Source organism: Nyctereutes procyonoides, unplaced genomic scaffold, assembly GCF_905146905.1.
Source record: "Nyctereutes procyonoides isolate TBG_1078 unplaced genomic scaffold, NYPRO_anot_genome, whole genome shotgun sequence".
In the NCBI taxonomy this organism is placed as follows: domain Eukaryota; kingdom Metazoa; phylum Chordata; class Mammalia; order Carnivora; family Canidae; genus Nyctereutes; species Nyctereutes procyonoides.
In genome coordinates this window covers 35,773,611-35,796,004 of record NW_026575030.1, presented here as the reverse complement: position 1 = coordinate 35,796,004, position 22,394 = coordinate 35,773,611, and the positions used below count along the sequence as shown (strand labels likewise).

The 22,394-nt window shown below is 34.0% G+C and overlaps 1 protein-coding gene across 1 annotated transcript in view; it reads right to left on the bottom strand.

Annotated features, from left to right (window-relative positions):
* Window positions 1-3,927: 3,927 nt before the first annotated feature.
* The window catches only part of CIP2A (cellular inhibitor of PP2A), a 36,182-nt gene continuing 17,715 nt past the window's right edge, over window positions 3,928-22,394 (bottom strand). Inside the window, exons 11-21 of the mRNA XM_055316423.1 lie at window positions 21,019-21,160; window positions 19,875-19,974; window positions 18,285-18,403; window positions 14,683-14,878; window positions 14,130-14,204; window positions 13,930-14,040; window positions 11,242-11,438; window positions 8,993-9,106; window positions 8,700-8,782; window positions 7,911-8,050; window positions 3,928-6,863 (exon numbers count right to left, since the gene is read on the bottom strand). Coding sequence (XP_055172398.1) covers window positions 6,693-6,863; window positions 7,911-8,050; window positions 8,700-8,782; window positions 8,993-9,106; window positions 11,242-11,438; window positions 13,930-14,040; window positions 14,130-14,204; window positions 14,683-14,878; window positions 18,285-18,403; window positions 19,875-19,974; window positions 21,019-21,160 — 1,448 coding nt within the window. The 3' untranslated portion in view covers window positions 3,928-6,692. The remainder of the gene's footprint in view (window positions 6,864-7,910; window positions 8,051-8,699; window positions 8,783-8,992; window positions 9,107-11,241; window positions 11,439-13,929; window positions 14,041-14,129; window positions 14,205-14,682; window positions 14,879-18,284; window positions 18,404-19,874; window positions 19,975-21,018; window positions 21,161-22,394) is intronic.

The window sequence follows — 22,394 nt, the reverse complement described above, 5'->3', positions numbered from 1 at the left end:
ATGTTCTCTCTCCTCTTAAATTCTCTACAAATTTCTGATATTCTTATTCCTTGCTCTTATAACTGCTTCAATTTTTTTTTCTGCAAACACATGCATAAATCTTTACTTTGGGATACATGGCCCTAGTGTTTTTGGACTTTTTAAGGGGCTGATATAAAAATGACGTTTCTAAATAGAAATATTAACGTGGACTAGGAAAACTCTAATTTATATTAAATGGAAAATGAATGAAGCTATTATAAATATGTGGTAGCTTAAGCAGCCAAGTATCTTTTTAAAGCCTGTTTGCTCTTAGCGCCCATAAATCTGTCAAAAGACTTAAGAATATAAAAGCATCCAAGTCTTAGACATACTATTTTGTTATTAAAATTTGGCAAACTTCTCAACTGTGCCCTTTCCTCAATCTCTTCCAGGAAATTAAAGAAGAAAATACTGTACAATTTCTTAATGAATTCTGTAGGTATATTCATCAGTTGGAAAAGGCTATGACACCCGAGAAGGCAGAGTTAAAGTTATGAAAATGTCTCTTTCAAAGAGAAAAATGTTTACTTAACACTGCTGAGAATAGCTATTTTCATAGAAATAAATTAGGTAAAAGGACAACCTAGATTAGCTTTGGTCAAAGTCACCCTAGAATACTTTGAAGATTTATTTAACTCCTCGTCCTAACCTTGCTACCCTGTTCTGCCCTAGAAAATGCAGAATCTTTACTGTTAATTTTACTTTCTACAATTAGTCACAGGTTTGATGAGGAAAAATCAGAAACCAGGGATAAAGGAAATAAAGAATTTTACTTTCTACAATTAGTCACAGGTTTGATGAGGAAAAATCAGAAACCAGGGATAAAGGAAATAAAGGTTGGTACCCTATTTCCCTCCAAAAAGGGAGAAAAACATTCACTAAGAAACTGCTAAAAGCCATTAGCTTTATTTTGTATTTAAGATTTTATTTATTTTTTATAGCACATGAGTGGGGGGAGGGGCACAGGGAGAGGTAGAGAGAATTCCAGGCAGACTCTGTGCTAAGTTGTGGACTCCATGCAGGGGTCAGATCTCACTATCCTGAGATCCTGACCTGAGCTGAAACCAAGAGTTGGAGGCTTAACCAACTGAGCCATCCAGGTGCCCTCTTATTTTGTATTTCTAAGAAAAATTTAAAAATTACATCTATAAAGTCTGCATTATCTTCATCTTACAGATGAAACTTTACTTAAGTAAAGCCAGAAGTTAAATTTTGATGTGGTTACAAAACTCATGTTTTAAAACAATTTCAAAAATTTAAAAGTAACGTTTAGTTACAAATTTTAGGATGTAAAAACCGGAATCAATTTATTCAAAGACAACCACCGTTTACCCATTTATATTTATGTATTGCATATTTATACACACCTATATATCTTAAAGATATGCAGGTATGTGAATCACTGCTTACAAATAATTTGATTTCATGCTTTTTCTACATAACACACCAGGGATCTTTATGTGCCCATATATTTCAATATATTTTTTAAAAAGGCTGTTATTTTAATGAATATATTTTAGCTGTATACGTGGGTTGTTTTGAATTTTGTGGTACAATAAAGTGTTGTAATGCACATCCTAAATCTTAGTGCACACCCTTAAGATAAATTCCTAGAAGTGAAACTGACCACAATCCATGTTTATTTTTTAATCACATACTTAGATCAGTATGTGTTTGAATCAGCGGGCTTTTCTGAAAATATAAAGTTTAAATCTTTTTGAAACACACGGTTTACTGTTTTTTAAGAATCCTTTCAGCTCTAACATGCTCTGATTAACTGTGGGCTTTGTACAAATTAGTGTGTAGTAGTTAATACTAGCCTTTATTTGTGGGTAAACGAAAACACTGCCTAATTGAACATGAAGTGTTGTCTTTTCCTAGGGCTAATCATAAATCCTTTTACTTGAAGTTTGAGAAAAGTATAAGACTACTCTAATACATTGTATCTTTTGGCTCTTTGAGATTAGTGAGATGAATTCTTGGAATAGTGTAGATAATGTAATGAAGAGGGAGAATCATGTTCACTACTAAATCCCTGCCAAATGCCCAGCTACTTAGTGGAAAATTAGTTTTTAATAATATAATGAAACTGTAACCCAACCTACTCTATTGACTTTGAAAATGTCACTTTCTTATGCAGCACTGGCTAGATCATACTTAAAAAGCCCTTTGCTGTATATCCTAGGATTATCCTTTTTTTTTTTTTTTTTTTTTTGAGATACCAAGAACATATAAACACTGGGTCCTTGGGAAATTAAGCTAACTAAAAAATGTGTATTTAGTTGATAAGAAAGTTACTTCTCACATCTAATGACCTTTATGATGGGCTATTTGTATTATAATGTGAAAAAGCTGGTTTCTGGTAATTAGGATACCTCTCATTCATGGTGATAATTAAGTTTTCTTAGGGTATTTTTGAAATGTTTAGATGAACACAAGCATAAACAAAACAAGCTTCAATCTTTGCATGACAGGAAGAAAGTCAATTAGCTACAAAATGCTGAACAGAGTAAGATTTTTTAAGATTTCAAAGTAATTTGCAGATTCAAAGAAACCCTTGAATTTTTAATTTTTTGTTTCCTCTAAATGTATTCCTCTCATACAATTTCAAGTATGTAAGAGGTTAATTATTCATGTTCTAAAAAATAAACTCTACCTTTGAAAGGCATATTTTTATTTGTTCATTTTTAAAAATTAATTATCTTGAATGCAAACTCAGTGAATGCTGAAAATATATAGTTGGTTTCTTAATCCAAGAGACTTATTTATCATTACGGGTAAAATGTGGTTAATATTTACTGGTGATCATTCCAGAGGGCCAACGCAAGTGAACAATTCTCAAATTAGGGGGTTTGGGAAGGAAAATAAGATTCAAACCACCCTGTGGTTGGAAAAAATATTCCATATGCTCAACACACTTATTATTTTCTTAAGCTACAGAAAGCAAATCTCATATTCTTGGCTTGTGAGAATATGTATACAAAAAAGTACATATTCTATTAACTGTAAAACTATAAATAGTATGTTTGGTCAATGATGTAATAGATGTAATTTTGTTTACTAATCCCAGTATTATCATATGTTAGCAAAATGTTCTGTTTTCTTCCATTAAAAAAAAAGGTGGCAACCATCAGAGTAACAACTAATTCAAGCAAGGATTATCAATGGAGGCTGAAACTAGAGGGTCAAAAGTGGAAGAAACCTTGTATTTCCAGTATCTCCTTACAAGTACTTATTATTTCAAAAGAGAAAAATAGTGTTATAAGGAAGATACTACTTGTGTGTATTGTTGTGAGTAAATAGGTAAATATATTATGATGTTGAGAGCCAGATTATTTCCATATAATTGTTTACAGCAAAAGTCATAACATTGTTTTGGGGTTTAATAATATAGATATATGTGTCAGCTGTAGCATAAGGGATGAGAAGGTAAAAGGGCCAACACAATTGTAGGATTTCTACATTTTATACTAAGTAGTACAATATTAACTCCAAATGGACTGTGAAAGTTAAGGACTTAATTGCTAAGATATTTATAAAACTTCGGTCTTTGTTTTTTAATCTAACAACACAGGTTAAAAGTAAATGGATAGAAGAATATATACCAGGCCAGCATAAAACATAAAAAGGCTGGAGTGGCTATATTCATATCAAATAAAATAGACTTAAGACAAAGTTTACCAAAGATAGACACATTTCTTAATGATAAAAGGGCTAATTAATCAGTAAGATATAGCACCCAATAGTAAAGGCTTGACTGTTTTTGTAAATAAAGTTTTATTACAACACAACCATGCCTATTCATGTATATGCTATCTATGGCTGTGTTCTTGCTACAGTTGCAGAATTGAATAGTTGTAAGAGAGACTCTATGACTCATAAAGCCTGAAATATTTACTATCTGGCCATTTACAGAAATGTTTATTGACTCCTACAAAGTTAATTACTTTGTACAGGGCATGTGTTTCGTTCATCAGTAGATAAATCAGAAACAAGGCTGTAAACACAATTTGTAACTATCTGAAAAGAGGAAAAGAATCAAATTAAAGGTTATGAGTTTTAAGGAATATACCTTGATTAGAGGTACCTTAACATATGTGAATGAGTTTCAGGTGGAAGTTGAAAGTCAAACATTCTCATTTAACTAAGAATCCTAACTCAAGACAGAGTCTCATTATATCCTTCACATAAATAAGTAGCCTTATAACAAATAAATACAACTAAAAGGACACTAATCTGATCATTTTCCCCCAAAACACAGCATTAAGTTTTAACAAGTAGTTGTTTTTGCCCTGACATTAAATAGACAGTTTAGTATAAACTTCAATCAGCCAAATTTTAAGAGTAGTCCATGTCTACTCAAGTGGCAAATGTAAATGGCAAAAGGAACTGTGCTAATATACACTTGGACAAACTTTTCATAGCAAAATTTTTAGAGAATCTGAACAATTTTAGGACAATGATGCATTATTTAGTTCTACTTTTTCTATTAGGAAATGGTTATGCACACATGGACACAAAGAAATCATTTGTTTTAAAGAAAGAAAATACCCCCCCCCACACACATACCCCTTGTTATTTTAACCTGAGGTACATAGACCTAAGAAGCAAACAAATAAAAAAGTGCTCAACATACTAAGGTTAAGAAAAATAATAGAAACCATATGAAAGAGGCTGTAAGAGACAGACTAGGATAAACAGAAGAAATGAAGAGGATGATTAGTACTCACCTTTAAAGCTAAATTATTTTTCTCTTTAGAGACACATCAGGAATGACTTCAATACAACAATTAAAACTGTTGTATTAAAAAAAAAGGCTGCTAAAAAATATATGGAGTCTCTGTCTATATGGGTCTTTAAGAATAGGCAAATTGAGTACCTTAAATAAATGCATTCTTGCAAGAATGGACTAGGTCTGCACTGTCCAGCAGTATGGCAATTAAAATCTAAATTCTTCAGTTGCACTAGCCATATTTTAAGTGCTTAAAAATCACATGTGGCTAAAGACTATGATACTGGACAGTACATAGAACATTTCCAACATTACAAAAATTTCTATTGGGCAGCACTGGGCTAGGCTCAGTGTCTCGAAAGTGTCTAAACTGTCAAGATAGTTTGATTTTCCTTAGAGCTTTTGGTTCATTTATTTATTTTACAGAAATTTTTTACTTTACAGAGCCTTTTGTTCTTCAGTCATCTCTATCCATTTAAACACTGTTTTCAAATAAAAATGAAAATCCCTGCAATTTCAAAAGAGAAACAGAATGTACCCCTTATAGAACAAGTAGCAACCTAAAATGTGTTACTCTGTACAATGCTTTTTAAAAAAATTTGCAGAACTATACATGTATTCAAAAATGTAAAACTATGATAGTTTGATACTTAATGTAATTAGCAAATTATGAAAATATATTTAACTTCTAAACATAAATTCAGATATACTATAATTGAAAAATAGAAGTAAATCTAAATTCACTTAAGTCACATGAAGATATAAACAGGGAAGAAAACATCAAGCAAAATTAATGGTTGGAAACTATAGCAATAAAACCAACTAAAATATGGATACAAAAACTATTCTTAAACACTATTTACAACATTTGATTCAAATGAAGAGTACTGGGGCACCTGGGTGGCTCGGTGGTTGAGCATCTGCCTTTGGCCCAGTGCGGTGGTTGAGCATCTGCCTTTGGCCCAGTGTGTGATCCTGGAGTATTGGGATTGAGTCCTGCATCGGGCTCCCTGACTCTCTGTCTCCCATTAGTAAATAAAATATAACAACAACAAAAAACAAATGAAGCGTACTGAAAAATTCTCTTGTATTAAAGAGATACATGAACAAGGATATTTAACCTATGCCTTAAAATTAAATGGCCAAATTAAAAACTATTTAAATGAAAGAAATTAAATGCAATTCACATTAGAATCAACAAATCATAAATGTCTCACTATGTAGCAAGGGCAGAATCCAAGTTATCCTTGTATAAATCAAAAGAAATTCATAATGGATTGGAAATGATATGGGCAGATCAACATGGTATATTTTAAAAAGAGTAAAACACTATGGCTACTCATTAATAATTCTACAAATAGCTTTTTAAGATGTGACAATGTATTCATTTAACACAGATATTTTCTATTTTTTCATATTATTTCTCTAACTATTCACTGCATTTTTTTTCAAATTTAGAACTAATACCATAAATCTGACTGCATCTTAAATGCAATAATACAATTATTTTAAGTTTAGTGAATTTTCTTTTGTGTTATTTAGAGAAAAACTTCTCTGGCAATGCCATGCCTTCTTTTATACTAATAATTATATTTTCAATTTCTTAATCTCTAGGAGGTTATATCAAGAAAGTTTGACTTTAAAATCTAATCACAAATGAGAATAAATTAAAAAGCAGAAGTGGAAAACAACCAAGAAAAAGAGGAAAAAGCTTAGAAAAACAATAATGGCGGTCAAGAAGAACATTCTAATAGAAGAACCAAAGAAGCTTTAAGCAATAAAAGCCAGAAACAAGAAGTAAAACTTTTAAGACCAAATAAAAATATTTATCAGATCAGGTTCTTTACTAAATTAATAATTAGATAATAATTGACTATTGTTCCGGAGTCACAAATTACCTTCCCTACCACACCTCCCCTGGAAGATAAATACACAATGTCTATATACTGAGATTCACAGTTTCTGGACTTATTTTTCCTCCACTTAAGCTGTGGATCATTGCTATCATATGAGAGTGTTTGTTCAACTCCTCTTGCTGAAGTTTCACCAGCGACTCTTTCTCTTCCAATCGACCTTCTAATTGGGCCTTCTGAACCTCTAGGGAGGAAGCCTAGGAATTGGGGGGGTGGGGGAGGAGAGGGGAGGGAAAATGAGTTGAGGAAAACAAACTTAGCATGTCTTCCCTTCACAGATATCTTAAGATGTCCTATTTTTCATTTGTAAAACAACCATGTCAAAAGACACATTACAAATATGTATTATATTTTTGTTAATTAAATTATATGGTAAGGTTAAGTAATTATTAAAAATATAATACAAATTGGAAAGACAATTCAGTCTTTTTAGTCAAATTAGCAGCTAAATTTTGCAAAAACACTACACATTACAACTTAGAATCATTATTAAGATGACCACATTAAAGCAGAAGCAGGAAATCAGTAAATGCAGCATTAAATTTTACACCTCTTCTGTCACTTGTGTTCTAGAGTTGTTGAAGTGGTCATTTAATACTGGTGTGTTCTCACCTTTCTGGTAGCAGATGGGGCAGAAAATGCTATTCACAGCTACCACATACAAACAACCATGATAAAATGTGGAATGAGTCACAGTGGACTTAGATTCAGAATACTATGTAAGTCTACTGTTGCACTTAGCTTTGTGACAGACCCTCAGTAACTCAAGACTGAGTTTCATTTGTAGGTTGAAAACATTTATTGATACTTATTTATTAATATGTTTGTCAAAGAGAAGATTAAGAAAACTGTTTCAGAGTCCTCTGTAAATTATAAAGTTCTTCACAAATAGGAACTACTGTTATTATTCTCATCTCTAAACGCAGGGAGAGGCAGCCACATACAGCACCACCTACATGTGACATCCAGAACTGGGAACTCTTCTGTATTTCCTCACTTAAAAGCAATAACTGCTGGCACACAATATATATTAAATAAGTTTTTCCATGATTTTAGGAAATACAGGCTTTCATATTTTGAGAGAACCTTTCTTTATAAAAAAACAATGGTCCATTTTGAAATTGTAGTATCTTCCAAATAAAATTACTAAAGAAACAGAATTGTAACTTATCCAAATTCACCTTCTCCACAAAATCAGACTTACTCATTCGTACAAATGAGATGAGAACTCAACAGATTCTTACCTTAATGCTTAATTCTTTTCTTATTTGTTCTGTTCTGTTTATTTCCTTTCTAAGGATATCAATGGTTTCTTCCTTATCTTCCCTTTCTTTCTGCAAGATTTTAATCTTTTCTTCTTGTAATTTTGTTTTTTGTTGCAAATCTTAAAACAAACAAACAGTCCGTTATATGCTCAGAGGTCCTATATCGATGTTACCCTGAAAAGGTTTATTAGCCACTAAGTAACTAGAGCAGAAGAATGACAAGATGGGAAGATGAAGAAGTATCTTCCTGGAAATAAAAGTTTTATAATATCTGATGAATAAAAATATACCACAAAACTCTTCCCCTAGGCCAATATTCCACAGAAAAAGCCAAATCTCCACGTCTTTCCCTCTTCCTCTGTTACTGATATTATAAAGAGAGTAACAAGGAGAAAGAAATCCTCATAGCTTAAGGGTTAGCAAAGAGATGGAGAAAAGTATGAATGATTATATAGGCAGATGTCCGTGCTCTAAGGCAAGTGAGTTAGAACACAAATATTTCTGTGGATCATTTCAGAGCTATTGCCTCTAAGAAGCTGGTAACTAAAAGTTACCTAGCACTGCCACCTGCTGTTACATTCTTTTAAAAGTATTTTAAAAAGACAATCATTTCCTCTAATTCCCAGATTTTAAAAAAATAAATTGCTTTTTCAACTTAATCAATCTAACTAGAAGAAGGGAGCTGTTTAAAATGTGATATTTTTAAAAAAATGAGAGTAGAAAATAAAATCATGCTCTGATTTTTTTATTAAATAAGAAGCTACTTACTTGCTAGCTTACATTCTCTGTCTACAAGTTGGTTCTGGACTTCTTTTCTCTGTTCTTCTTTCTCTAATAATTGGGCAATAGTTCTGAAGTTATAAAAAAATATAGAAGAAAACATGATCAGTAATTACCTTTACATTTTGCCAAGTATATATTTTATATCTCAAATAAGTTATAATAAAAAAAATAAGTGATAATTGTATTAATTTTATCTATAAAAAACAATGCTCTGTATAAGAGGAAGCACTGGTTTTTAAAAATCCAAAGTAATTAGAACTAAGAACTAGAGATTTTACTTTTCATTTTGTTGCTTGAATGATTCATTTAACTTTTTCACCGTCTCAATTTGTTTATTCAGAGAGTCACACGTGGTCTGTAAATCTTTATTCTTCTTTTCAGTGGTTTCATTCCTGAAAAAACAAGATGAAAAAACAAGAAGAAAAAACAAGTTATTTTTATGGAGGCAAATATGATGGAGAAAAGAAACTGTGTGTCCTTTATTATTTCTTCAAATCAAACTGCAAACACTGAAGGTAAGGAGAGGAATGTCATGAATAAGCAGGACATAAAGAAAGTTAGATTAACTCTAAAACACATTAAAGATAGTTTTAGCTGACTTAGGAGGTAGTATTTACTCTAAAAAGGAAATGTGCAGGGCACTGACCTCATATTTATGAATACAGAGCTTTGCAGATAACATAATTTGCTATATAATTTGCTATATATATTATAGATATTTTCATAGGTCCAGAAATTTTTCAAAAACTTCTATAAAGGGATCCCTGGGTGGCGCAGCGGTTTGGCGCCTGCCTTTGGCCCAGGGCGTGATCCTGGAGACCCGGGATCGAATCCCACATCAGGCTCCCGGTGCATGGAGCCTGCTTCTCCCTCTGCCTGTGTCTCTGCCTCTCTCTCTCTCTCTCTCTCTCTCTCTGTGACTATCATAAATAAATAAAAATTAAAAAATATATATAAAAAAAAACTTCTATAAAAGGATGAAGTCTATTAAAAAACAAAAATATCTGCCATCATTAGCCTCTTCGGTATAACGTATATTGAATTAAAAATGTCAAACTAATGAAGTAGTTGAGGATATTAAACTTCTCGTTTCTTTAGAGCTCTGCATTTAACAATCCTGCTTAGTTTACTTGCAAAGTAAACACAGTAATACTTCCTTAAGTGATACTTTGACACCCAGGTATCTTAAGCATAAAATGTCCTCCTCCCTTCACTAAGTACAAACTGGTGGCACTGGCCAAATTTGCCTAGAAAGTGTTTTATCCGTCCCATATGGTTTTGAAAATTCTGAATTTGAATGCCTTTAGATAGTCCCTACCATTACAAATGACCTTTCTTTACCCTTCTGGCCCGTGAAGGCAGGAGTTTTACCTCTTGGCCCCTTATTTATTATCTGGAACAACAGCGGGTCCTGGAAACTGCATACTTCTGTGGGACCACTGCTTACTTTTTCTCACACCCTGACTTACCACCAATAGTCCACTCTATCAGGGCTGCCTCAAGCAGACTTTGAAGAAAGTTGTTGCTGGGAGAAAATATCCTGTTTAGGAAATTTTAGCATCACAAATTTTCTAGATGCCATACATTTTTCCACCCTTCATTGTTATTGATGGGCAAGTAAGTACATGAACCTTGCAAAGTTTAAATTTTCTAGATCTCTAAATTAATAGCATAAATAGAACATTTTTTCAAATCTTAACCGATCTTAAATTATAAATTAAAACAAAGAACAAGTGAACCAGAATGTTTTAATTTTTATCATTTGGTAGAAAATCTGTAATTGTTCCTGGTCTTCCTTATATTTCAGAAGTTTTAAAATTGATCTAAAAGATTAAAAAGTTTGACGAAGGAGGAAAATGTGATCAATCTCACATTTTGTTAGTAAGCATATAAATAAGTGTAGCTTTTTTGGAAGGAAACTTAATCCATCAAAAATTTGAAAGCACATACCTTTTAACCCTACTATTTACTTTTAAGAATTTATTCTACAGATGTAGTCACACATATAAGTAAACCATATTCAATGACATTAAGAAGAAATACTGACTACAGATTTAGCAATGATTTAAACACTGACAGCTGTATTTCCCTGCCATTAGACTGAATACTATGAAACACATTTGATCTGCAGAAATGGCCAATTCATGTGGCTCAACTTAACATGAATTGTGATAACTAAGGTCCCTTAACATTTACGGAATGCCTGTGTATTGAGTACTGTTCCAGGACCTACAGGACAAAGAGACTCAACTTGTTTTTGTGGTGCTAACATCCCAGACGACAGAGGACTGCATGAATACATGAAAGTAGCAGAGTCAACTGGAAAGAAACAGAGACCTGTATTCTGTTTCCAACTTTGATCCCGAGTTTGAGTAAGCAATACTTCACTTACTTGTGATGTGTAAGTTTCACAAATTATCAGAACATGTGAATGTTTACAAAAGGATTTTAGGGCCACAGAAAAGAAATGCTGTGTGTTCATTTTAAATTCTAACGTTACACAGGAACTTTTACTTTATTAATTTACCTCTGAACAAGTTCCATGTAGGATTTTGTCAGTATTTCATGTTCTTCGGCCACAGACTCTAATTTCCTATTATGTTGGAAGAGATGCTCAATATCACTCTGTGCTCTTTCTGATTCAACCTGCTGTGCCTTCAGCAACACACCAAGCTCTTCATTTTTTCTTTCAACTTCTCTCAACATACCAGCAAGTGTCCGTGCCTAAAACAAAAGAGACTTCTCTACTACCATGTATGTAATATGCTCAGTTTCTACAATTTAAAAGGTTTACCAAATATCTAATAGGCTAGCATCTATTGGGTTATATAAGGTTTTGTTAGTCACATATACACTGTTACAGTTTTTTTACTTAATAGATTGTTCTGACTAGAATAATCCTGATATGACCAGATTCATGGAAATGAACACAACTATAACAACATGAAGGTAGCACTACATTCTGTGTACCCCATTGAAAGAGTATGTGTGGTCCTTGGGGCCAGCCATTAACACTAAACCAGAAAGTTAGAAAAATCAGTTTTCCCATTTCAGGTAGAAATTTAGAATAAGATCTTAACTATATCACAGATGTTAAGCAAACACTTAAAATTAAACTAGCACAATCATGAAATACACCTAAGTTAATATGTGACATGGAAAGAAACAGAGACCTGTATTCTGTTTCCGACTTTGATCTTGAGTTTAAGTAAGCAATACTTCACTTGTGATGTGTAAGTTTCACAAATTATCAGAATATGTGAATGTTTACAAAAGGATTTTAGGGCCACAGAAAAGCAATGCTGTGTATTCATTTTAAATTCTAACTTTACACAGAAAATCAATTTGTGACATGAAATATTAAAGAAACAGAAAACTAGAATGAGAAGTGAACTTCCCTTTAGCCTGAAAAATACTCTCATTTTGAACCAGATAAAAACCTAAGCCCTTCTCTGTTTTTATGACAGTCTATATATAAAGCAATAATACCCTACTATTTAGTGTTATTTTTATAAGAAGCCTTTCCAGTAAAATGGATAAAACATTAAGTTCTCCAGTAAAATGCAAGACATGTCCAAAATAGAATCTAAGAATGTGCTATGAGAAGAGAGAGGACAAAATGATTTTAATATCACTAATTTTCTTTGTTGCAATTTATGATATATTTAACATGCCATCAGTCAAGATAAACGAATCCTTTTCAAAAGAAGAAAAGGAAAACGTATGGTTATATTTATTCATATTTTTTCAAATACATGTACTCTGAGAAAACTTGATGGTATTTTATGTGTCAGTGATTTTAATGCCTCTCTCTAAAGTGATGACTTTATTATAATTCTTTATAAATGACACTGAACTGTTGAGACTGTTTATATTTGCTAGGAATTCCATATTATTGCAGTAAGCTCTCACTCCTAATGTATACGTTGTGTTTATATAAGCACACAGCAAATGCCAAACTTTCTAAGCATCTACCATGTGCCAAGTACTGTGCTTGCTGGGGCCGGGAGATACTGAAAGAGTTTCTGACATTGAGGGTAGCGGGACGGTTATATAATTTTCACATTTGTGGGACAGCTTCCTAAGAAATGGGGATATTTAAACTAAAATCTGAAGGATTATTAGGAATTAGGCAGAGAAAGAGGAAAAGGTGTTCCAGACATGGATGAGCAAGTTACAAGGACAAGGAAACCTGAGTATGTCAAGTAACTGCAAGGTAATAAAACTGTGTAAGAAACTGCAAAGTAATCTAATATAGTTGATTGCAGAGAATGCACAGAAATGCAAGGAGATGCAGAATGAAAGTAGTTAGAATCATGTGTGCCAAACTAAGGAATTTAAAATCATCTGCTGAGTAAAATGGTAAGCCACTACACAGTATTTAGCATAGAAGCAATAAAATCAGATTGCAGCCTCACGGATCATCGTGGGAGAAAAGGGAGGGTGGAACCAAATGCAAAAGACAGATGACTGGGGATGCACATAGAGGGTGGTTGAGAAGAGGGCTCCAGACTGAGGGTATAGAGACTAGAGGCTCTGCTATGATTTATATAAAAAATGAAAAGGATGTGATCCATAGCAAATAGGGCAAAAACAGAGATAAGGCACAAAAAAGCAATATTCAGAAGCTAGAATCAACTGGATTTGGAGAATGACTAATTGTAGGAGGTAAATTATGTGACTTCTAGGTTTCTGGTCTGGAAAACTTTGAAGAACAAGAGGGAATATATAAATAAGAATAAATTTTTAAAAAGGGTAATGGGTTCAGGATTGGTCATGCTGAATGGGAAGTATTTGTGATATATTGAAACAGCTATACAGGAAGCATTTAGTACTTAGTAAAAAGGATCTGGGCTCAGCACATAAAATAGGTGGCATTAACATTCGATAATGACTGAAACTCTGGGTCACCCAAAGGACAAAGGGCTTAGAACATAATGTTGGGAGAAACCAACATTTGAGGGTTGAGTGGAGAAAGAGAAATTCATAAAGTATATAGGAAAAGAATATCCATTATGGTAGAAAGAAAATCAGAAGGTAATGGGGTAATCCAAATTAAAGGGGGAAGGTGTCAAGATGGAGGGAATAGTCGTATCAAATGCTGAGAACAGTTTACTTCAGACAGGGTAACCGAAACATAACTAAAATTTTGTACACGTTCTACTTCATTTATTTTTTGACTTACTGGATAAGTCATTATTTATATTGTACACACCTCCGTCTCAGCTTGAGTTCTTTGACAGCGATATTGAGCAATCAGTCTATCAGCCTGTGCAAGGGCTAGAGCTTTTGCTTCCAAAAGATCTTGTAGCCTGCTTTCTTTGGACTGTAAGAAAACATACCATTGACCTTTATCACAGAAAACATCTATTAAAGCTTAACTGTTACACAGAGCTAAAATAAGCTTGTACTCACGGCTAATGTGGACAGTTTCATCTCATATACATCCATTATGTCAGATATTCTCACATCATTAATTTGATCCTTTACCTAAGTTTCAGGACAACAGTAAAAAAAAAAAAAAAAAAATCAGAAAATTTTAACACTCAGCACAATAAAAAAATAAATGCCTAGTGTGAAACTAAATCATTAAGGCTTCATGAGTAACAAAGTGAAGAAATGAATGTCTTGTGAGGTGTTTCACAAACATTTTGCTAACCTGGCTTTTGGAGAAGGGTATCTGGGTAGGACTTGGTATGCTTGTGGGATAGATTTCTTAAACAAGGACAGAGAGGATGAGGGTGGACTAACTGGGGATGACTAGGGGGAAAATGCTGTTTTAAAATGTGGGGATTTTATAGCTAATCTTTTTCTTCCCAAAATTTCTAGAATATTGTTATTTTCATATTAAAAGGCTTCATTGATCAAATTTATATCTAAAGTTATTTAAATAAATGTTAATAATCAAGGCTGACATTTAGTTGGTATGTACCAGTCAGAATCCCATTTAAAATGGCTATTTACTCACCACCATTCCAGCCTGAAGTTTTTCTATTAATTCCTCAATGTTCAATCCAGGAACTCTAGCTTTTAAAAGTGGAGGAGTTAAACATTTTACAGATGTTGGAAGACTGGGATTTAGTGATTGCAAAGGCATTCTCCTGGGCATATGTTCTGTTTCCTGCTGTCTGTAAGCATTGTTTGCTGCTATACTTTCTCCAAGTCTGAATAGGAATAAAAAAAAAATAATAATTACAAAAAGTACAGGAGGAGGAGGAGGAGCCTGGATGCCTCAGTTGGTTGAGCATCTGACTCTTGATTTCAGCTCAGAACATGATCTCTGGGGTCATGAAACTGAGCCCCTCCACAGGCTCTGTGCTTAGCTTGGAGTCAGCTTGAGATTCTCTGTCTGCCCTTCTTGCCTGCTTGTACGCCTGCTCTCTCTCAATGAATAAAATCTTAAAAAAAAAAAAAAAAAAAAAAAGGGCAGCCCCGGTGGCCCAGCGGTTTAGCGCCGCCTTCAGCCTGGGGTGTGATCCTGGAGTCCCGGGATTGAGTCCCACGTCAGGCTCCCTGCATGGAGCCTGCTCTTCCCTTTGCCTGTGTCTCTGCCTCTCTCTCTCTCTGTGTCTGTCATGAATAAATGAATGAAACCTTAAAAAAAATAGAGGAAGGTCAGTTAGTATAGAATTAGAGAATCTCTAGAATGGATCTTTTTGGGAATATAAGTCTTCAGATGTTTTTTAAATAATCTTGGTATCTATGATGAAGTCAAATTTTGGAAAATATCCTAAATATTTGACAAAGAAATGCTTTTCTACATACAACCTTTTATAATGACAATTTCACCTCTGGTTTGGAGGCACTAGAACTAGTCTGTGAGTATGGATTATTTGTAAAAATTTAGTAGTGTTAATGCTTCCTTCTTACCGTGGGCAACATCAGCTGTCCTTTACCCATGTCCTTTCTCACTATATTCTCAGCAACCTGACTTCCATTCTGAACCTTTCCCTTTCTGTCTTGGTCCTGCCTCAGGGTCTTTGAATGAGCTGTTCCTTTACCTACATTCTTCCCACTAGATCCATATAAAGTCGGTTCCTTCTTATCATCAATCTCAGTTCAAATTCACTTCCTCAGAGAGGCCCCTCCACCCATACTGACATGCACATTATGAAACCTAATTTTTTTTAACTTGTCTCCCAAATAGAATGTAAGTCATATGACAGAGGCCCTGGTCTAAGTTACTGCAGTATCTAAAATGACTAGAAGGGCCCTCACATGTTGTTAAATGTCTAAATAAAACAAGCATACATACTTATGTACCCACCTACCCCATCCATCCAGCATATAAATTTACCTTATTAAACTAAGAGGATACAAAGACATAAACAGACATGATAGCAGTATCTAAAGAGAGTGTCTAAAGAGACAATGTCTAAAGGAAAATTATAGAACACCAGTAAGAGAGGGATTGCTGTGATATCAAGAAATGGTAGGAAGAGCTCATCTGCAGAGACAGAGGAGGAGACTCCCACTTTCAGTGAAGCTGAAGCTTTCCATTCTGAAACACAGAGGCTTTTCTTTATGTCCAATTACCACAACTGGAGCAACCAAACCACCACAAAATCAAGCAGCTTCACAAATCATTTCTACATTTTAACTTGAGAAGCTCCTTATTTGTCTACTTGTTTAAAAATAACTACTATAAAATAAAAAGAATTTTGATTATGTGGTCTCTACCTCTTATTCTCCACAGTTCTTAATCTCCTAATTTATGACCACTTAAATTATTAATTCTGAAAAATGAGTTTGCAGAGTCTCTTAAAAGAAAAAGCAGAGGGGTGCCTGGATGGTTCCATCAGTTAAGCATCTGCCTTTGGCTCAGGTCATGATCCCGGGGTTCTGGGGTTGAGTCCCATGCCAGGCTCCCAGCTCAACGGGGTACCTGTTTCTACCTGCCCCTCTCTTCCACTTGTGCACACGTGCGTGCTCTCTCTCTCAAATAAACAAAATAAATCTTTTTTTTTTTTTTTTTTAAGATTTTATTCATCATAGACATTGAGAGACAGAGAGAGAGAGAGGCAGAGACACAGGCAGAGGGAGAAGAAGGCTCCATGCTGGGAGCCTGATGTGGGACTTGACTCCATCCCGGGACTCCAGGATCGTGCCCTGGGCCAAAGGCAGGCGCTAAACCGCTAGGCCACCCAGGGAGCCCCAGTAAATCTTTAACAATAGCAACGTAGCAGAGGTTAGCAAACTTTCTCTTAAAGGACAAAGCAGTAAATATCTCAGACCTAAGGGGATGTACAGTCTGTTACAACTATCCAACCCTGATGGCATAGCATGAATGTAGACACAGAAAATACAGACAATATAAAAATGAACAGGTGTGTCCTTTTTTTAGTAAAACTTTATTTACAAACATAGGCTCCTGCCAGCTATAGTTTTCAGATCCCTGCATACAGAAATGTCTTACCTAGTCACTAACCTGCTTCATTTTATTCAAATTACTTTTGAAAATTCATTTGTATATGGAACTTAAACTTTTATTATTTTATTTTTTTAAAGATTTTATTTATTTGTTCATAGAGACACACAGAGAGAGGCAGAGACACAGGCAGAGGGAGAAGCAGGCTCCATGCAGGGAGCCTGACGTGGGACTCGATCCCGGGTCTCTAGGATCACACCCTGGACTGAAGGCAGCGTTAAACCGCTGAGCCACCTGGGCTGCCCGGAACTTAAACTTTTAAAAATTAATATAGAACTCAACTGGACACTTGTTCAACCATTTAGTTTACAGAGAGCCCCCAAAATCTCATTTTTTTTCAAATATAATATATTCTCTTAATGTTTGAAATTAATGAGTCTAGTGGACAATTCAGCCTGGTCATTATTTATTCCACTTTCCAAAAGTTTTCTTTAGGAATTTTCCCACTGCCTCCAAACTAGTTTTCAGTCCATGTAGTTCTCACAGATGAACTTTTGGTATCTGCCAAGGTCCTTCATTGGCAAATGACCCAGATTTGGTCAATGAAAATAATGCCTAGGCTTATCATTTAAAATACTGGGAAGGGAAAGCTCTTCATTTGTTTTCCTGTTTTGTTTTTGTTGGTTGTTTTTTTTAGTCCTAAAAGCCATGTTGTTTATGAAGTGTTTAATCCTTTAGAACAGATTCCCCTCTTGTCCCCTGGCAATCCTGTGGTTACCTACAACCCTTAAACTGAGGAAGTTCTTCCTCACATCTAAATGTCTTTTAAGCTTGTTTGCTTGTGGGATTTATTTATTTATTATTTCTTTAGTATGGCTGAGACGGGGAAAGCACATTCTCTGTAAGAACTGAACTGGTAAGATGTTAGTCCAGAAGCCACTATGTTAAATAGAGGACGTAAGAGATGGAGCAGCATAGAGCCTGGAAAATATATTTAACCCATCCGAAGCTACTTTTCTCTGAGCATATACCTGGTCTTTTCAGTTACTGGAATCAAATTTTCTTTTAAGCACTTGAAAAATTACTGTTATAATGAAGTCTTTGATTCACAAATTTTCTAGTCTTTCTACATCAATGACTACTAAAGAAACACAGCAAGATATTCCAGCACAAGAGATACACTGCAAATGACTACAACTCACACTAATGCAGGAAAATCTGGCAGTGGAGCAGCTTCCAATAATATTCCCAATCCAGACTGTACTTGTTCTCTATTATCTGATGTTAAAGCAAAAGCCAAGGGAGTAATCAGGCGTGGATCCTAAGCAAATCAGAAACCAGAAAACAAGAAGCACAAGGAATAAATAATGTCAGGTTTTTTACATCAAGGTGAGTAAACAGAGCTAAATCATAAAATGATACTAGCCAAATTCTGAAAGGTTTCTATCTGATATCTGAATGCATTTATTTATCTTTACTTTGTTATAATTATCTATGCAGTCAATATGAACATTAGCTTTAAAAAAATTTGGGCAAAGTTTTGAACGCTTTTGTTGTTATGCCTATGAAAATCACGTCCTAAATATTTTGATGAATTTAAAATACCATCCACAACAGACTGTTTTGAATTATTGTTTTAATTCTGCTACACTTAGAAGAAAATCTGGCTATAAGAAAAAATAATTATCATTTCTAATTAAAGTCAAAAATAAAATTCAAATTAATTCAATTCGAATTCAGTAACTGAAACAATTATGCTCAAAGCATAAGTCCTTCATGTCAGTAAATATTTTACATTAGTACTGTAAACCTTAAATAATTTATTCTGAAAAACATCTCCTAATTGACAGATAATCAGTTTGACTCAATTTTTAAGTTAACAGAGAAAAAATATTAAAATATGAATCCTTTATAGTAATCTACATTTTACCAGTGTCAAGTGTCTTGTAAGTACTCAAGTATAATCTTAGGCCACAGAACCATGTTAAGAGACGGCCTTTATCTTCATAACCCTCATAGTAACTCTTTGTAACCACTCCCATGGAGGGGGATCAGTATTTTCATTCTGTAGTTAAGGACACTAGAGCTCAGACAAGTGAAATAGCTTGCTCAAGTCTGCACCAACTTGATTGATGGTGGAGTCAACATCTGAACCCCATCTCCTAAGCATTATGCTCTCAAAATGTACAAGTGGCCCCTGAATAAGGTTTCAGTTTTGCCTTTTACCCTGTCTAGACAGATATCAGAGCCATCTTTGTTAAATTATTATATTAACCCAATTGACGCATGTTTGCTAAGTATCTATTAGAAGTCAGGTTTTGTGGCTTTCAAGGTACACATCAGAACTCAAAATCTGAGTTAGCTATTCTCTGTGAGTCGTAATAAGATTAGAGAGGGTAGGCAATCAAGTCCTTTTCTTCCAAATGTGTCCCTTATCCCCTTAAAGCACATCATCAACCCCACCCCAAAACTCCAAAACAAATACCACATCCCCTTCACTACAATGCCAATAGAAATAAACGAAGAAACGTACAGGATGACAAGAAAGGAAAAAGGTTGAGGAAGCGCCAGCAACATCTTGTACATTATAATCAGGAGCATTTATGTTCAACTCCTGCAAAACTACATAAAATTACCATGTAGTAGGAATACTATAGTTACTTAGGCAATTAACTTTCTTCTGACACCCAATTCTAAGAGAAACAGTTTCTAAAGAATATTAAAACAGAAACTCATATATTAGGGAGCATTTTGTATAAATAAACTTCAGTATTTGAAGAGTTTAAACTCACCTGAAGGATTTTATAGAAGCTTACTTCCATACCAGGAACCAACTGCTTAAGTTTATTCATCAAATCAAGGGTTTTCAAAACTACATCAGCAGCAAGTTTGCTTAAAAGTAAATCATATTTAAATTAGATAACTAAATAATTGCTTAGAGCTTTATTTCTAGCCATAATTCTAAAGAAATTCTGAAAAACCAACACCTGTTTTTAAACCTTAGGGAGATAAAGTATTGTTTCTTTTGAGAAGTAAAAACACAGTAGAGACCATTACCCTTATAGCTCAAGCCCCAAAAAGAACAAATTGGCCTTAACAGTCTAAGTTGAGACTGTAATCTCAAATACCAGCATGCTTCCACTTTCTGTACATTACTAACAGCATCAGCAACATGACCTATTTAATTCTTAGCTTTGTCACAGGCCTATCAACAATAAAGGGCAATCTTAAGCAATACAGAATCTTAATATTTACCAAATAAATTATACTAAGCCATGTTCTTAGCCTCATTGCAAAAGGAATACAAAAAAAGAAAAGGTAATCTGTGTTCTGGAGGACCACAATTATTGGCAATTACATCATTTATAGAAACTGAAACAAATCAATATCTAGCCATTTAGTAGGTCCTCAATAAAGATGTTAATAGACTTAATTCAAATGAGAGGGGAGGATAAAATCTCATCACTATCCATGAAAATTCACCTTTAACCATTAAGTCTTGACGTGCTAATGAAAAGAACTGTCTGCTAGTAGGAAACTTTCTGTAGTAACCGATTTCCTAGTAATAAAAATATGACCTGTTTTTTCATGTTTTTGTTTAAAACAAACATAAAATTACTGAGGCAACGTGTCAAAAAGAATCTCTAGAAAAGGAGTACAAAGACCCTTAGATAATAAGTTAAAACACCATGAAACAAACCTAAACAATAAAAAACAAATCATAGATGTTAAGATTATCCTTTCTTTAAGCACATAATTTATGAATTGAATGAATTTTTTAAAAACTATGAAAAAACTTGTTAATTCTCCACTACACCTTGAGTTAATAGTGCATACACAAGGATTATCCTTCAAAAGAGAGGAGAATTGCTACATCTTTTGATTTTTATTACATTTGGCATTATCATTTTGCCATTTGGATTTCATTATACTCACCACAATTCAGAATCTGCTACCTTTGTTCCAAACCCTAAATCAATCTTGCCATACGTAAACTGTTGTTCTATCAGAGTGGTACATTTGATAGTAGTCAGAGTTTTTGCAACATGCAGTTTTAGCGTATCATCTCCACAAAGAGGTAAGTTTTGTTAAGGGATACAAACAAAAAATTCTAAAAAAAAATCAAATCCCTTATATATATATTTTTTAAATCCCTTATATTTGTATTGCTTTACAGTATTGAGTGATTTCATACAAATTATCTTGTCACTTCACTTCCACATAATTATTGTTAATATTAACTCAATGACATTAGGAAACTAGAGCTCAGAGCATTTAAGTGATTGGTAAGTGGCAAGAGATTTGACTAACATCGTCTGTTACTCTGCTGGATGCTAGTATTTGGTTGACAGATTATAACAACGGTTCAGTATTTGCTGAACTACTCTTAGTTTTTGCCTATATTGTAATGTTACAAGTTAATTTGAATATCATGAAAAAGTGGTCAAACTTGGCTCAAAATTGGTACAATTTTGAGGCCTGCATATATTATAGATATCTCTAAGATCAAGCAACATAATCATGGGTTTCCACAGCAGTGGTTTTCAGCTTCGGCTGCATGTTAGATACACCTGAGTGATTTGAACAGTCAATTACAATCTCCCCACACCTCACACACTTTACTCCAATTAAATTAGAATTGCTGGAAGCAAGGTTCAGGTGTCAGGATTTTTAAAATGCTCTCCAGGTCATTTGAATACATAGCCAGGGTTGGGAATCACTGCTGTAGGGAAGAAGAAAATTAAGGAGCAGCAGTTCCAAGGAGAGAGTAAACAGATGTGGAATTTGCTCTAGGGCAGAACGAAGTTGAACAAAGTCTTGTTGCTCTGAGATATAAGGAAACCTGACCAGGTAAGTATGAAAGATATGGTAGAGATATAATGGCTCTTTGCCGATAATAAAATAGCATTAATGAAATATTTTAAAAATGGAACTTGGGCTTCAAAAAGATTTAGAATCAGCTAATCTAAAAGACAAAAGCTAATAAAAGACCTAAGAGAATCAGAATACAGAAGTTATTCAGTGACACTAACTGGACTCAAGGTTTTCTTTTTTTGTAATGAACTTTGTCTTTATAATATTTGTCTTTTGTATAATCTAGTGTGATGTCACTCTTATTAAAACATTTCTAGAGGCTTTAATTTTCAGTAAAAATTATAATATAAGCTAAAATACTGACTCTACCAATGTTTATTCTGATATACTGAACAAAAGATGGCACCATGAATCATCCAGACAGCAATTAGCATTAGAGTAACACAGCAGTTATCTTTAGAATGTATCTCTTAACCTCCATTTGTGGTAAAAATGTC